This window comes from Primulina tabacum, chromosome 10 (genome assembly GCF_025594145.1).
Source record: "Primulina tabacum isolate GXHZ01 chromosome 10, ASM2559414v2, whole genome shotgun sequence".
Taxonomy (NCBI): domain Eukaryota; kingdom Viridiplantae; phylum Streptophyta; class Magnoliopsida; order Lamiales; family Gesneriaceae; genus Primulina; species Primulina tabacum.
Window position 1 is genome coordinate 6,039,590 of NC_134559.1, and position 16,156 is coordinate 6,055,745.

Sequence of the window (16,156 nt, forward strand, 5' to 3'; positions counted from 1 at the left end):
TAGGTTGTAATTAATATTCTTCTCTAAATTTTATTTATTTATACAAAAGAGGGTATTTAATTCCACTTATTAAATTACCAAAGTAGTTTGCATAATTAAATAGTAAAGAATTTATGTCATTATTGCCATTAAACAAACATATGCTATCTAGTTTGTGGAAAAATAGTAACTTGGACATCTTAAGCGCCATGGGCTCAAATTAAGTCAAAAATTAGATGATTATTACATTATTTAATATTAATATTGGAAAAAAAATTATGCTTGTAATATTGTAACATAAATTATGTTATTAATTACAATTACTGGCTCCATGCTTGACTAGGAGTAACCTATTTTGAAAGATGGTCAAAACAAATAAATAGGTTAGGTAATCAAGGATGAAGTCGGTAAATATAATTAATGAAATGGTTATAAATACCACATGCCTCATTGTTCTTTAATAGCTGTCTTGTAAGATTGTCTCACACATCTTTATCTGTGAGACGAGTCAGTCGTATTCATATTTAAACAATAAATAATATTTTTATAATAAATAATATTTTTGATATAAAAATATTATTTTTTCATGGACGACCCAAATAGAAGATTCGACTCACAAAAGTTTTTGTGTATTAAATATTACATAATTCTTAATTCATGAATCTCACTCTCATAAACAATTCATGTATAGTATTAATTCATAACACGCAGCAATAATTGTTATGGAATATAGCATTATACGTTTCGCGTAATGATCAGTAGATATTATCTCATAATCGTTCGATAATATTGCTATGGAGTTTACCGGAACACGAATAATCGCGATCAGGACATAAATTTTCTATTCGCACTCCATTTCTAAAATAAAAAAGCGAATAATTTATCTACTCAATACAAGTGTCTTAACACACGCGATGCGTCTATTTCCTCTATTTTTCGGTTTTGTTTTTTGTTCATATATGAACAAAACCAAAAAATAGGAGAGATTGACGCATTAGGGGGTGTCAAGCTTTACTCAAACGCCATTCAAAGTGGAGTAAATTCGGGTCCCGTGATTTTTTTAGGAAGAAGTCTCCACCGCCCTTTTTCACTTGTCAACTTGCCGACCATTATTGCGATGCTGCCCCCCTTGATTAAAATTAGTTCAATTATTTAATAAAACAAATGGCACCTAAAAAAAAAAAAGACTATATCTTCTAAAAACATTCCTTACTTAAGCCATATAAACACCATAACACATAAGACATTATACGGAAACGTAAACCACACTGCACAAGCTCTGATCTACGTTAGATTCGCATCCGACGGTACAATCCCGCGGAATCAAATTCCATGCATGAACCACATACACCTCAACATATTTACAAATTTATCTAAATAAAATAGATAACAAATCAACTTACGATTAATTTTATATGTTACCTGCTCAAACGACAAACACATACACTTGAAAACACAGACAAGAGATGGGACCAAAATACGACCAATTTATCATGGTATTTTGTATTGATTTGGAGAAAGAAATGCTTCCCACTTGTGCCACTATTTTATACCTTTTCAACACACTTGTCGAAGGCAAGACAAGAGGTTCTCCATTAAAAGCGTTCTTAAAGTTTAAATAAATAAAAAAAAAAAGTACTCCAATTATTAGGTCAAATGCTTCTTCATGACACAACCATTAAATTAATATTATCAACATCTATAAACTATACATGTATATGAAAATCCACTTGCTAAAATTAAATTATTTATATTACATGTATGTGGGAGATTATATTTTTGTTTTTTTATAACTAACACATTTTTTTTTGTCTTTTCAGTGGTCGATTCATGGTCTTAAACCACTAACTTGCATTTTTTTTCTGTAATTTCAGTCATTTTTTTTATTGGAAGTGATGACTTGGTATCGCACACGTTAGCAATGTCTTTCGTTATATCAGCAATGTTTGTCGTCACGTCAGTTATTTTGAATTACACGTAATCATTTTCCAAAAGCACGTCAGCAGTACTACAATGAAAAGGGACTAAAATCAAACAAAAATTACAAGTTAGTGGGCTAATTAAGATTGTATATTTAATCGATAACATGAAAAAAAAATGAAAAATATGTAAATTACATGACAAAAATGTGATTTCTTATATCCATATGCTCCAAATATTGTATGACATACGTATTATTTTTCTAAATTATATATGGAAGATTATGAAGATTTGCCACTAAAATGAGAAAGGTTTGTGGTAGATACATGTACGTTGCATGTGCTTTGTGACTTGGAAAAAGACTTTAGCATCAATTATCGTTCGAATATATAAAAATTAAATCTTCACGTTTCATGATTTGTTATCCATAGAATATTAACGTTGTAAAGCATATGAGTAGCGTGAGCTAAATATTTTTGCTAAAATTATGGAGATATCATGATATATTTTTACACGTTAAAGTTTAATGGAGGAATAACATATATTTTCGAAAATAGTCGAAAATTAAAATTTAGTTTCAAAACTAAACATTGATAACTTAATTGATCAAAATTCAAAATTAGACAAGTTAACGAGAAATAACGTATTCCGTAAATTACATTAACATATTCGTTAAAATTGTAACTTGGACCTAACTCAACCTCAAAAGCTAGCTCAATGGGGTAGGATTGTCCAAGACCATATATACAACTCTCAGGTATTTTATCCAACCGATGTGGGACAAATAACACACCTTCCTCACGCTCAGGATTGAACATTTGGAGCGTGAAGTTTACAAATGACCTAATTATAGGCAGAACGGGTGACCCAACTATGGGCAGTCCAAAACATAACAGTGGAAACATGAGCTCTTATACCATGTTAAGATTGTAACTTGGAACTAACTCAACCCAAAAGCTAGCTCAAGTGGGAAGGATTGTCCAAAATCATATAAACAACTCCTAGGTATTTTATCCAACCAACATAGGACAACCAACAATATTACTATTTCAAAAAATTATCGATAAAATTTAATTTTTTAATTTCTCGTGTAAAAAAAAAAATGGGCCGCAATTAGTGTACATTTACATGTGGTGGAACCCACTAGTCACGGGCCAAGCATATATATAATGCCTCTACAAAGTTTGATGGATGCAACTATGCATAGTGGGAACAACAAATATATGATTCTCTCTTTATTTATTATTTTATTTAATTTATGGATTTATCATAAAATGAGAAAAACACTTTATATACGGAATTTTTTTAAAAAATATATATAGTTTATAGATTGATCTTAGGTACGTCCGAAGCTCTCATGAACTGAGGCTAAAAAAATATTAGAAATCGGAAAAGAAGAAGAAAAAAATTCTATTGTATAAGATTAACGCTCACGAGTAAACAAATGAACTATTATAAGATCATTTTTCTTCACCTTTCTCATTTTCATAATGATAAGGTAACCTCTAAGGTATAATGCTCGACGGATGTGTGTTAATATGAAAACAGTAGTGTAAGATTGTGAATTTGTGTTTTATCAGAGTTAAGTGTTGTGCGAAATGATACAACATTTACGACAACATGCAGCGGAATATTAAGTTTTGTAACACAAATTGACTTTAAATAAATACGATAGACAAGATTAAATATGCACAAGTATAAATACTTGTGCGGTGCCTCAGTGGCAAAAATTAATCAATAGAAAATCAAAACGTTCACAAAAATCTATCACTAGTGTTTTTCACAAAAATCAATTTCTTCAGCATGTTGAGAAAATAAACGTTTACTAAAACAGATAACCAGAATAAAACTTATTCAAGAAAGCAACAAAAACTTGAGCAAAAAACTAAAGCAACAAAATAATATCCAGCCAACTTCATCACGGATGTTGTCTGTAGATGTTTCCAACATTCAAGACCACACGGTATCTACACTCGTCCAAACACCAGCGTCCCTTGAAGAATTATTCTCTGAATTCTTTGACGTGCACAAGTGCGTGTATATATGATCTTGAGAAGAGCTCCACATCAATATCCTCGTTCTGTTGTTTATAGACCTTCTCATTTATCAAGCAAATCTATAAGATAAGGAATGTAAGAGTTTAATTAGAAAACATACAATATCATGACAATCTTTACATAATTATCTCATTATCTAGAAATGCAAAATTCAATATTCCACATAATCTTATCAAGAAAGAAATTAAATTTAAGACAGATATTATATCACAATAAAATCTTAACATAATTATCTAGAAGAGCAAAACCATAATTAAATATTAAATATCACAACAACAAGGAAGAATATATCTTGAGAAATATATTTAATAGTAAATTATATTTTCCTTCATAACCTTTCAAACCGTAGTTTGCTGGTTCCAAGAATTTCGGTATTTCGATTTTACGTAGTCCTTGGGAACAAGATAGGAGTAGGTCTCTTGCGAAACGATCTCACGAATCTTTATTTGCGAGACGGGTCAATGACCAGGAACGGAGCCAGAAATTAAAGTTAAGGTGGGCTAGAACTTAATATAATAAATTAATTTATATATATATATATATATATATATATATATATATATATATATATTAAATATGAGATATTAATATGAAAATAGTTAACAAAATGACCTTTGTATTTTTTTTTAAAATAACCTATTGTTTCTAGTGTATTCGAAATAGGAGAGATAATTTTCAAAAAATAGTTTAATCAATATCATTTTTCAAAATTTATATATTATTTAAATTAATATGTAACCCGTGTAATATAAGACAAGTTTCACTTAAATTCAAAATTTACATTTAAAACTATTTTAAATGTACTTTCAAAATTAAATTCTGTTAAATAAAAAATTTGTTAAAATAAATTTATCATTTTTATGAGTTATTTGCATCAAACCCCTTTTGAAATATCGAAAATCTATATTTATTCACTGTGAAAGTTAAATAGATATTCTAGATATTAACTTTTATGAGTTATTTGCACCGTGATATCTTTTAAAAAAATTAGATTGTGCTTAAATCTCTATATATATTTAAAAAAAAATTAAAATTGACTCGAATATCTATAACTCCTTGTAAAAAAAAATTGGGCTGGGATACAGCCTAGGACGGGCCAAGCATAGGTCCGTCCTTGGGTCAATCCTACTGATATTCACAATAAAAAGTAATACTTTTAGCATAAAAAGTAATATTTTTTCATGAATGACTCAAATAAGATATATGTCTCACAAAATACGATCCGATAGACCGTCACACACACGTTTTTGCCACAAGATATAGACATCTTAGTAACACGAATCGGCTTTCTTTGGTGTAGGCATGCTATTTCTAAAATCAAAATGCAAAAATTTTTACAAACTATAGAACATATATTTCTTCTAAATAATTTGATATATATATATATATATATATATATATATATATATATTTATGGAGTCCAAATTAGATGAATATTAATTTTTTTAATGATTATATAAATTCAATTGCACGGACAAATAATTTCAATTGACCTAGTCTATGTATGATCGGAGTCGGAATTTACGACTTCGCATTTAAATATGTTAATTTAATGCGATTGAAATTTTTTCATCTGCTCGTCTTACCTAAGTAACTAAACATTATATTTCTCATGGTCTTCGAAGTTTGACTCAACTCAATATACGAAATTACTTTTGACTTATTTTTTTTTTACACATTATCATTTTAAATTTCAGAAAATATCTCACGAATCAATTTTGTGAGACAGATCTCCAATTCAACATGATCCATGAAAAAACAATTTTTTCATGCAAAAATTAATACTTTTCGCTTTAAATATGTACCGAGTCAACTCGTCTCACGAATGTAGATACATGATAACGTTACTCATGAAATTTATTCTTTAAAATTTAAATTTTATGACTCTTATAAATTATTATTAATATTATAATGTAAAATAATATATATCTTTAAAAACAATTTTTAAAGATTACGACTTCTAAAAAAATCTTATTCAAAAAGTGAAATTATTTTAGTAGTATTCAACAATTGTGGCTGTCTTTATCATCTTGGGGCCAATTCAATGACTGTCAGCGTCGTTCCTTGCAAGTTGAGTCTCACATGCATGTACAAAGTTTATAAATTTGGTAAAATAACCCTTCAAGAGGAAAAAAAAATTGTAAATTGCTAACCCCAGATAAAAAGAAAGTATAATTTATATTATATTTATACAAAAATTGTTTATAAAATAATAGGATAACTATATAAATTTATGATCCATAAAATAATATATTTAATTTCATTATTTAACTTTTTTTGTCGACCGAAACTTGGTCCACGAGCATGATTTAATGATTCAGATAATTAATTTATATAATAGTAATTTTCTCCGAAAGGCTAACATGTACAATGTTTTGATGGGATCCATGTCATTGGATTTATAATTTAATAAATTTGTAAAATTTATTAAATATGACAATTTTCTTGAAATGTGAATATCTCGTAAAGTGGAAATTATTTATTACGGTCGAAGGTTTGAGCACATGGTTGATTGATCATTAGAGCGTGCTTCTTCCAATTATATATATCGTTGATGTCGAGTAATAAATCACCTATTCTAGTTCGAGAGAGATTTTATTCTTTTGCCGACCTCTCATCTTTGGTATATCGATATGTGTCACATCTTGAGATCAAGCAGGTGCAAGCACGATTACATAGTAGGTTTTTATTTCAATCACTTCGTATCTATCTTTGTTTTATAAAAATGATTAACACAAATTGCTATGAAAGTATATTATAACTTATTATAAACTATTTTTAATTTAATCGATATGAGAAAAGGATGCTACAATCATCCCTCGTTCAGAATTTGATGTATTCGTCGTGGTCTGACCTTTGATCCACCACCATCGAGAATCTAAGGGTGACTGTTACAATTTTCCTATATTGATATATTAATCTAATAAAGAGTGTCTCATAAACTCAAGATGTTACACTACCCGATAGGCAAGCCTTTTGGAATGAAACAGCTCTTGGGTTTATAACTTGATATTGGTGTTCTTTTTGAGAGTCGGAGTAGTTAAAAGGGCGACTTAGAAAAGTGCTGCCATCAGAAAAAGTGAGTGACGCCGTCTAGAGTAGGTCGCCACGGACGCGGGCTTCTCGAGGAGCCGACAATATTAATTGTCACACATTGATAAATTAAACTAATAAAGAATAGCTTATAAATCTAAGAAGGCTACACCACCCAATAAGCAAGCCTTTTTGAGTGAAATTCGTATAAAGAGGGCCACCACGAACGTCGGTTGCTCAAGAAGTCTGCAATGTTACAATTGTCTCACATTGATAAATTAAACTAATAAATAGTGACTTGTGAACTCAAGATGTTACACCACCCAATAGACAAGCATTTTTAGATGATACTCAACTTGGGTTTATAATCTAACAGTGACTTCTACATGTTTAAGATGAGATTACTACAGTAGATTTAACACTTTATTCCGTATGTTCAAGAGACAATGACTTCCATCCAATGAAACACTTTGCCCCTCATAACACTTATTTGCATGTGTTCTTGATAGTGATCATATATCTTTGATATCATTATGTCACGCTTCGAACCTGAGTCTACGCAATCGCAACTGCACAATGAACTCATATAGCAACTACTTCGTATCCTTCATCATTTCAAGAAAATGATTAAGTGAGTTGTTATAGGAGTCTAATCTAAGTCATTATACAATTCTTTTTAAGTTGTTATAAAAGTATACTCTAAATCATTATAAACTATTTTTAAACTTATTTTTTATCCTATGTGGAACAAGAGGTGTTACATATGTCATTCATTGTTTTCTATATGTATAACGAAATTATCAATTTTCATTGTTCTATCCATTGGCTGCTCCGAAATGAGAAACTAGTACTATTTTTTGCCCTTGAGCCTCGGAGAGAGGCCTTTTGTGACCATAGGCTTAGTGGGTATCTCTTGTTCAAATTCATATTATAATCCTAACAGGTAAATACCGCACAGACCAATCTGCACACCTGATCTTAAAGGATCGTGTTGCAGACCAATACCGCACATACGTAAAGGATCGTGTTGCATGTAGTTACGACAACAGTCTAAACCGTTGTCTTCGAGCGCAATTTTTAATTACATGGCTTTTAATAACAGTTTTACAAGACCTACGACAACGGTTTTTCATCGTCGTTTTTGAGCACACTCTTTAACCACATGACTTTTAACAACGGTTTTACAAGACCTACGACGAGGGACGGAGCCACCCGGGTGGGCTCCAGCCCAGGCTTGATTTTTGGGCTTATTTAAAAATATGGATGGAGTTTTTTTTAAAAAAGATTTTAGCCCATTTTAGCCCACATTTTAGTCCACAAATTTAAAAAATAAAATAACATTGAGTATATCACAAATTTTAGCCCACATTTTAGCCCAAATTTTAGCCCACATTTTAGCCCACAAATTTTTAGCCCAGGATCGAAATTTTTTCTGGCTACGTCTCTGCCTACGACAATGGGGAAAAACCGTTGTCTTTAGCTTTTTTTTTTTTTGTAGTGTAGGGATAAACTATCAAGGATTCCTGACATAATATTGATCATAGGACAATGATTAATGATTATTTAGTGGATTAAATAGAAATTAATTTCGATAATCTATAATTGAAGGGTTTAATTGTTCGAACGGGCACACGATCGAGTATATTTAACTCTATAATCATAAAGACTGATGATATCACAGCTAGTTTACAAATGTTAGTTAAATTAGAAAATTTGAATGTAATATCAGGAAGTTTATAAGATTAAGTAGTCAAAAAATAAAATATTCTCTTCTTCTCGTATAGTTAGGATTGTGTGTGTTTTCATATGGATTAAGAAAGTTATTGGAAAAATAAATTTAGAAAGAAATTTTCGATTTTACATTTATTTAATAATTTTTTTAAATTTAATTACATGGTTTATTGCTAAATAAATAGATAAAATAATATTAAATATGGATGGCGAAATATATATTTGGTACAGAGAGTAATGTTTATGAATTGATTTGAACGTTCCCATAAAAATTTAGCCAAAAACTTGTGTGAGACGATAACACGAGTCGTATTTTGTGATACTGATCTCTTATTTGGGTTATCCATTAAAAAGTATTACTTTTTATGTTAAGAGTATTATTTTTTATTGTGAATATCGGTAGGGTTGAACCGTCTCACAGATAAAGATTCGTGAGACTGTCTCACAAGATACCTACTCAAAAATTTATTAGAGGTTTTATATTTGAAAAAAATTCTTTATCGAAAATACCAAATTTGAAAATTGTGACATCGATAGCATGATAATGAGTTTTTTTTTTTTTTTTTTTGGTCAGGTTTGAGAGAGAGATTTTTTTTCTTAGTTTACAATATATAGTTATCTTATGGGTTGGGAAGTATTCCATAAAAATCCCAAAAGATACATTTTATAAACAAAGAAGAGATTTTGATATTTTAAGTATTTTCAACTATATTTTCAAAGGCAATTTTTTTTAATCATGTTCGATCAAATCAAATAATTATCTATTTTCAATTATTTGACTGAGATATACTCGATAGATATACAAATCAATTGATGGATCGAGTGTTACAGTCCAACGATAAAATGTTACTGGAGTCATATTTGTACCAGACCAAAATCCCATCCACCATAGATATTATGAGAGGAAAATATTTATGTTTTTTCTCCACAAATCGGTTGTGATTTTTGGAGAACCCCAATTTCTTCGGGAATGAAAAATAAATAAATCTCGAAAATATTCGGCCACTAATAATCGAAGCAAAAGAAACATTAACTTCGTTTCTAAAAGAACTTTGGATTATGATGCAGGTTGAAGACCAAAACTCGTGTTTTTTTTCTTACTAGCTTAAAACATGTGTGTTGTATGTGAGTAACGAACCGTCTGCATTATGAATTACTGTAATTTTTGCAAATGATCATAGAAATATAATTTATTTCACACCTTATTCAATAACAATAATGTTATATAGTTTATATATCATTTTAAACAAATATGATTTGTTCAGTCATTTTATCGTTTGATTTTCAACTCATTCAGTTTTTTAAATCTTTTTTCTCAATTTTTTGTGCTCTTCTTCGATTATGTTTATGCACTTAATGCCATAATCATATTTTTTAAAATTTTTAAATTTGTTGATAAATGTTTAATATTTCATTTTGATTGTTCATTTAATAAGGGAAGCACAAAAAATAATAAGTCAATAGAAAATTCACTTCCTAAGAGAATAAAATCATATATTCCACCTTTCAATTTTTTGCTATTAATAAAAATGTGGATCATAGGTATTGTTTTCCAATAATGAGAGGAAAAAATTATGACCTCCCAAGGGTTCATTCCATCCTACATTTAATTGGATAATTTTTTTTAAAATTTATTTCATTTCATTTTGTTCTCGACATATGTTATACATATTATCATTTCTTGTATATCATAAGATTAAAATATTTTATTTTCAACTCCAAATTTTTTAACGTCTATTGTCACACGTATTTCATGCTAATTTCTATAAAAATATGGATGCAGGATAAACATTATTATTCAGTTTCGAAAAGTAGAAATCCATGTAAACCAAAGACGATTACATAGGAAGAACTGGTGGCTCCAACACAACGTGCAAACATAATTCAAAGGTGGGTGCTGCTTCTGTATCCAACTCTTCGGGAAACTGGGAGTTTACTCGATGTTGAAGCTTGAAGGTCGATGCTCTCCTCTGAGTAAATCGATTCTGTCAGGGAAAATCCATAAACTACATAATTCATCATTCTAAATCATTAAAAATTTAACTGAAAACTTAAGTAGAAGCATACCTGGAGCTATAATTATGAACTCTTTAGAACGTGTTTTGATCTTTCAGATCTACGCGGTCCGGTCTTTTCTTGGAGAGAATCCATTAGTTTTCTCTTCTGAATTATTTTCTTAATAGAGGATAGAATATAGAACGTGATTGCGTGCGATCTTGAAATCATGACTCATAATTAGTGAAAAAATAGTCTCTAATTTTTTTTATAATTATATTAATTTTTTACAATTTAAATATCTATTCATTTTTTGTAATGATTACGTTTTAATAATATCAACCCGTGCATCGCATGAGTTAAATACTAGTATAGATTATGTCTATTATTATCTTCTGATATTTCTGTTTTAACTCATCGTAAAAACAAAAAATACATTTATATATCTACAAAATAAATGCTCACAATCTATTAAATATATTAAAACCTAATAGTCAAAATTTTAATCGATCACTTTAATTTTGTGTTTAACTTAATAGAAAACCAACAACAAATAATTATCCACATATAAACCTATATAAATAAAATTGATCCAATATATTCTATTTTCCAGATAAAAAAATCAAGATCAAGTAAATCCCCGTTCCCGAAGTAGTATATCATGTTTCCACTTCCCACCCAAAAAAAAAAAATGGCACCACACTTTAACATGCATATTACGTGAAATATCGATACAAACAGGGACGGACCTATGCTTGGCTCGTCCTAAGCTGTAGCCCAGCCCAATTTCTTTTTATAAGTAGTTATATAGATTCGAGCCAATTCTATTTTTTTTTTTGTGATAAATATATATAGAGATTTAAGTACAGTCTAATTTTTTTAAAAGATATCACGGTGCAAATAACTCATAAAAGTTAATATCTAGAATACCTATTTAACTTTCACAGTGAATATATGTAGATTTTCGATATTTCAAAAGAGGTTTGGTGCAAATAACTCATAAAAGTGATAACTTTATTTTATCAATTTTTTTATTTAACAGAATTTAATTTTGAAAGTACATTTAAAATATATTAAAAATAGTTTGAAAATATAAATTCTGAAAAATATAAATAGTTTTGAAAAATGATATTGATTAAACTTCTTTTTTGAAAATTAACTCTCTTATTTCGAATACGCTAGGAACAATAGGTTTTTTTTTTAAAAAAAAAAATACCAATGTCATTTTGCTAACTATTTTCTTATTAATATCTCATATTTGATATATATTTATACTATTTTATTAAGTTTGAGACACTTAGAGTAACTAACTTTAGTGTCATTGTCTGTTTTAAAAATTATATATATTAATAAAATATTAAAATGATAATGTAAGTTATATGTAGTTCAGCGGATAGAGTCATTGTATTGTTTCTTGAGTTTTAAGTTATAGGTTCAATTCTATCTGAGGTCTTTTTTTATTCTTTTATTTTTCAGTTTATTTTTTAATTTATACATCAAAATTACAGTGTAATCCCTCACTACTTCTTATAATTATATTTTGATTCTCATTTAAATATAAAACAAATGAATTATAAAAAATATTATACAAGGACGCAATGCGTGCGTCGATACACTAGTATATATAAATTAACGTATTATATTAAATTCAAGCACACCTCAACTTTAATTTCAGGATCTGTCCCTCGATACAAATATTTGAAATATGTGTTTCACGTTAATTTCATGGATCACGTCATTTCTATACACACAAATTAACAACATAAAGAATACCTACTCCTCGAAAAGTGGAAATTTCATTTTGGCATATAACTTACACACGTTTTTCAATTTTGCTCATGTTATGAATCAATTAACGATCTTAGTTAATTAATCGACACTTTTTTTAAAAAAAAAAATTAGTCCTTCACTTGAGCATTGCGTGAAATCGGACATGTCGAAACCACATCAACATTTTTGAATTAAACATAACATCATTAATCCGATAAAAAAGACTATAAATAAAGACCAAAGTCTAAATTAGTGAACTAATGCAATAGATTAACCGACAAAAGAACCAAATTGTATTTCCTGGTGTTCCATGCTAGTGAAATCACGTAGCGCTTTGTCCCGCATAGCTTTTATTTCCCGTTGTTTCATGTCCGTGACCGGCTTTGATACCATTCTGTCACGCCCCGAGCTCGGACCGGCACCGATATGACTGCACAATGGACCCAAATAGCATGCAACTATTTCATATTCGTCATCGTTTTACGAAATTGATTAACTCAAGTTACTATAAAAGTTCATTGTAAACATATTATAAACTTATTTTAAATCTTTTATTTTTATCACGTGGGACAAGAGATATCACACCCACTGACCCGATTATTATCTAACAATTTGGCAAACTACATATATAGTTTTCACTTGTTTAAACAATACTCAAGACATGAATGCTTAATACGGATTTATTTCTTCACAAATATTATATATGATCATTGTATATATCAAAGTGGCGACATACATACACATATATACAATAACACACAAATTTAATAACAAGATCATTCGGGATTTTCGGGGACTATTTTGTAGCGGGGAAGGCCGATTTTGGTCCCCAATGTCTTAAAATCCAACTCCCTGTCTGCTTGAAAATCTGCATAAGTGAATAACCTGTAGTTCGAGCTATCAATCAACGCATCTTCGGTCGGAAAGACGAAATACCCGATCGAAATCCTGTCTTTTTCCTTGTTTACCTTCACTCTGTGCTTCACACTCACATACTTGTCGTTACTCATTGCCTAAAACATACAGAAACATACTTATATATTAGTAAAATACATATATAGTAGCTAGCCAAGAATCTAATTAACAATGGTAGAATTATAACTTAATCCAAAACTAGGAAAATTTTTTGAAGGGTTTTAAGTTGTGTTTCTAGAAAAATGATCTTTTTGAAAGGTATATATAAGTTTATTTGAAAGAATTTACTCTTTCCCTGTTTAGAAACTCATGCTTACGGGTCGCGACCGAGCAAAAACTATTTTTTCGTTCTTGTCCAAACCTGCATAAGGTCTCCTATATTGACAACAAGAGCGCCCGGACTAGGTTTTACGTCGAGCCATTTACTCCCCTTGCAAACTTGAAGCCCTCCTACTTGATCTTGATGCAGTATCGAAAGAACCGAGCTGTCCGTGTGTTCGCCAATGCCCCACCTCAGCTCCGACAGTGGACACCAGGGATATCGATACACACGTAAAAGTCCCGAGGCCAATGACAAATAGGACTTTGATTTTGTTGAAGAAAACTTGAGGTCCTCAGTCATGGTTTTGAATATTTCCTCTGCCACCAGAGACTGCTGGTTCCCATATTCCTCTAATAAAGCCCTTTAAGCACCATACAAAAAAGAAAAATGATACCATTTTTAAAGAGATATTAATGTTGAACAATAAAATTAGTTTTTCATGAATGACCCAAATAAGATATCCGTCTCACAAAATACGATCCATGAAACCGTCTCACACAAGTTTTTGTCTTATATATTATGACACCTGCTACTATATATCTATACATATGTACATGCTCACATATAGATAAAAAGTTGCGATTCGTATAGTCTAATTAACATGAAATATTATATAAACATATAAATGATGGATTTAAATTTTACTGTCTCCTATTTCTAAATAATAAAAATATATTGAAATCCATAAATTTGTAGTTCATCAATCTAAACATAACTTAAAAGACTTACAATAACCATACACGAAATTCATTCAGATTTTCGCTAGACGTAATTTTTTATTCGGACAAATTACGTTTTTGGTCCTGTAATTTGCACTTTTTCTAATTTTAGTCCTGTTATGAGACAATTTACGTTCTTAGTCCAGTAATTTATAATATTTTCCAATTTCAGTCCTTTTCCCCCAAAATTGAAATATTCCTCCGGAAAATGGGACAAATTACGTTTTTGGTCCTGTAATTTGCGCTTTTTCTAATTTTAGTCCTGTTATGAGACAATTTACGTTCTTAGTCCAGTAATTTATAATATTTTCCAATTTCAGTCCTTTTCCCCCAAAATTGAAATATTCCTCCAGAAAATGCATAGCTGGCGGCCGGAATGCTGAGCTATAATTTGAATTGGGGTTTTTGATTTTTGTAGCAAATGACACCGAAGATCAACTAATGAACGAGTGGAATTGAGCTCAAGGACGTAAAAAATGTGAATTCCGATCCATATGACTTGTACATAATGGTGAATCACTCAAACTAATATTAAATTAATTTGAAATCATGACAATCTTAATATATAAAAAAAATTAAAAAGTAGTGGGCCATCGGGCTCAATGCTTCGTCACTAGTGACAAAAAATATATGAAGTTTGGTAGATGTTGTTCATATGATAGTTGTGTGTTGAGTGATAATCATGATCATTTATCTATATATTATGGTTGAACAAGTGTCAATGAGTTATCCACTTATCGCACGTGTCATCAGTATTATTTGGTACGGAACATGAAACATTCATTGTTGTATTTCAGCATAAATTTTAAAACTTTTAATTAATTTACTATCCATGCCACGAACCAAACATCCCTTTTTAACACATTAAATAATAGAAATAAGACTTGCCTGAAAGACTCCAGCAATGGATCCTCATACTTGGACTGAGTTATCTTCTCCAGAGGAACATTGAAACCCTCCAACCAGTGCAGGTTTTGAGCGCAAGGGCTTTCCTGTTGAGAGTTTCCGGCCAAGCTTATCGCGGGGCTGCCCCAAAAGTACTGTATCGGTCCGTCGAATACGACTTGTTTGGATTCGAAACTGAGTGAGAAAACCTCAGCCGCACACTCAAGAATCTTGCTCAACAACTTGGATTCCACTCCATGGTTGACCAGCCGAAACATACCCCATTCCCTGGAAGATTCGCTGATTCTTTCTGGATGACTGCTCAGCAAATCCACGACAGGCAGTGAATCTGAGTCCGGGACAGATTCAGATTCTGGTTTTTGTAGGTTTTTGGTTGGGTTCCCGCAATGGTCAACCCCATGGCTTTGGTGGACGAAAGGAGGGTAGGAATCGAGGTTCTGTGAATTGGTCATCGTGTGGCGGTGTTGGGATTCTTGTTTTGTCTGTAAAGCTTCTTGTGTTGGGAGTAGGTGCATGTTCCTATTTATTTCGTGTCCCAAAGTTAAGGAGACTTTTGTTTACCAATTTCTAGAGAACGTTTTCTCTCTTTTTTAAAGAACCGTGTTTTTTTTAATGAGAAAATTGTAAATCGGTCCGCTTGATCTGATTTTGATTTTTATTCGTCTAATTATTGACGTGACATCTGTCATTGTTGATGTTGTTATAATTTATTATTTTTGGTGAAATGTCGAATAACATTGATGTGTCTCGCACGATATAAAGAAAAGACGAAACTATTACACCAAAACTCAAATTCCACTAATAAGATG

The 16,156-nt window shown here is 30.4% G+C and overlaps 1 protein-coding gene across 1 annotated transcript; it reads right to left on the minus strand.

The window, feature by feature from the left end:
- Positions 1–13,147: 13,147 nt before the first annotated feature.
- On the minus strand, positions 13,148–15,911 carry LOC142506136 (gibberellin 2-beta-dioxygenase 8-like). The gene is made up of 3 exons (XM_075619289.1): positions 15,330–15,911; positions 13,762–14,083; positions 13,148–13,498 (listed from the first exon to the last, which is right to left on the minus strand). The coding sequence occupies exons 1-3, from the start codon at positions 15,860–15,862 to the stop codon at positions 13,262–13,264; spliced, it is 1,092 nt and encodes a 363-aa protein (XP_075475404.1). The 5' UTR covers positions 15,863–15,911; the 3' UTR covers positions 13,148–13,261.
- Positions 15,912–16,156: the final 245 nt, after the last annotated feature.

Bases quoted from the DNA above. Each gene is read 5' to 3' on its own strand.
- LOC142506136 (XM_075619289.1), bottom strand. From the start codon at position 15,862: ATGCACCTACTCCCAACACAAGAAGCTTTACAGACAAAACAAGAATCC. The intron at 14,084-15,329 runs GCAAGTCTTATT...TGGTGCTTAAAG, and splicing joins CCATTGCTGGAGTCTTTCAG to GGCTTTATTAGAGGAATATG. The intron at 13,499-13,761 runs GTTTGGACAAGA...TGTATGTTTTAG, and splicing joins ATATAGGAGACCTTATGCAG to GCAATGAGTAACGACAAGTA.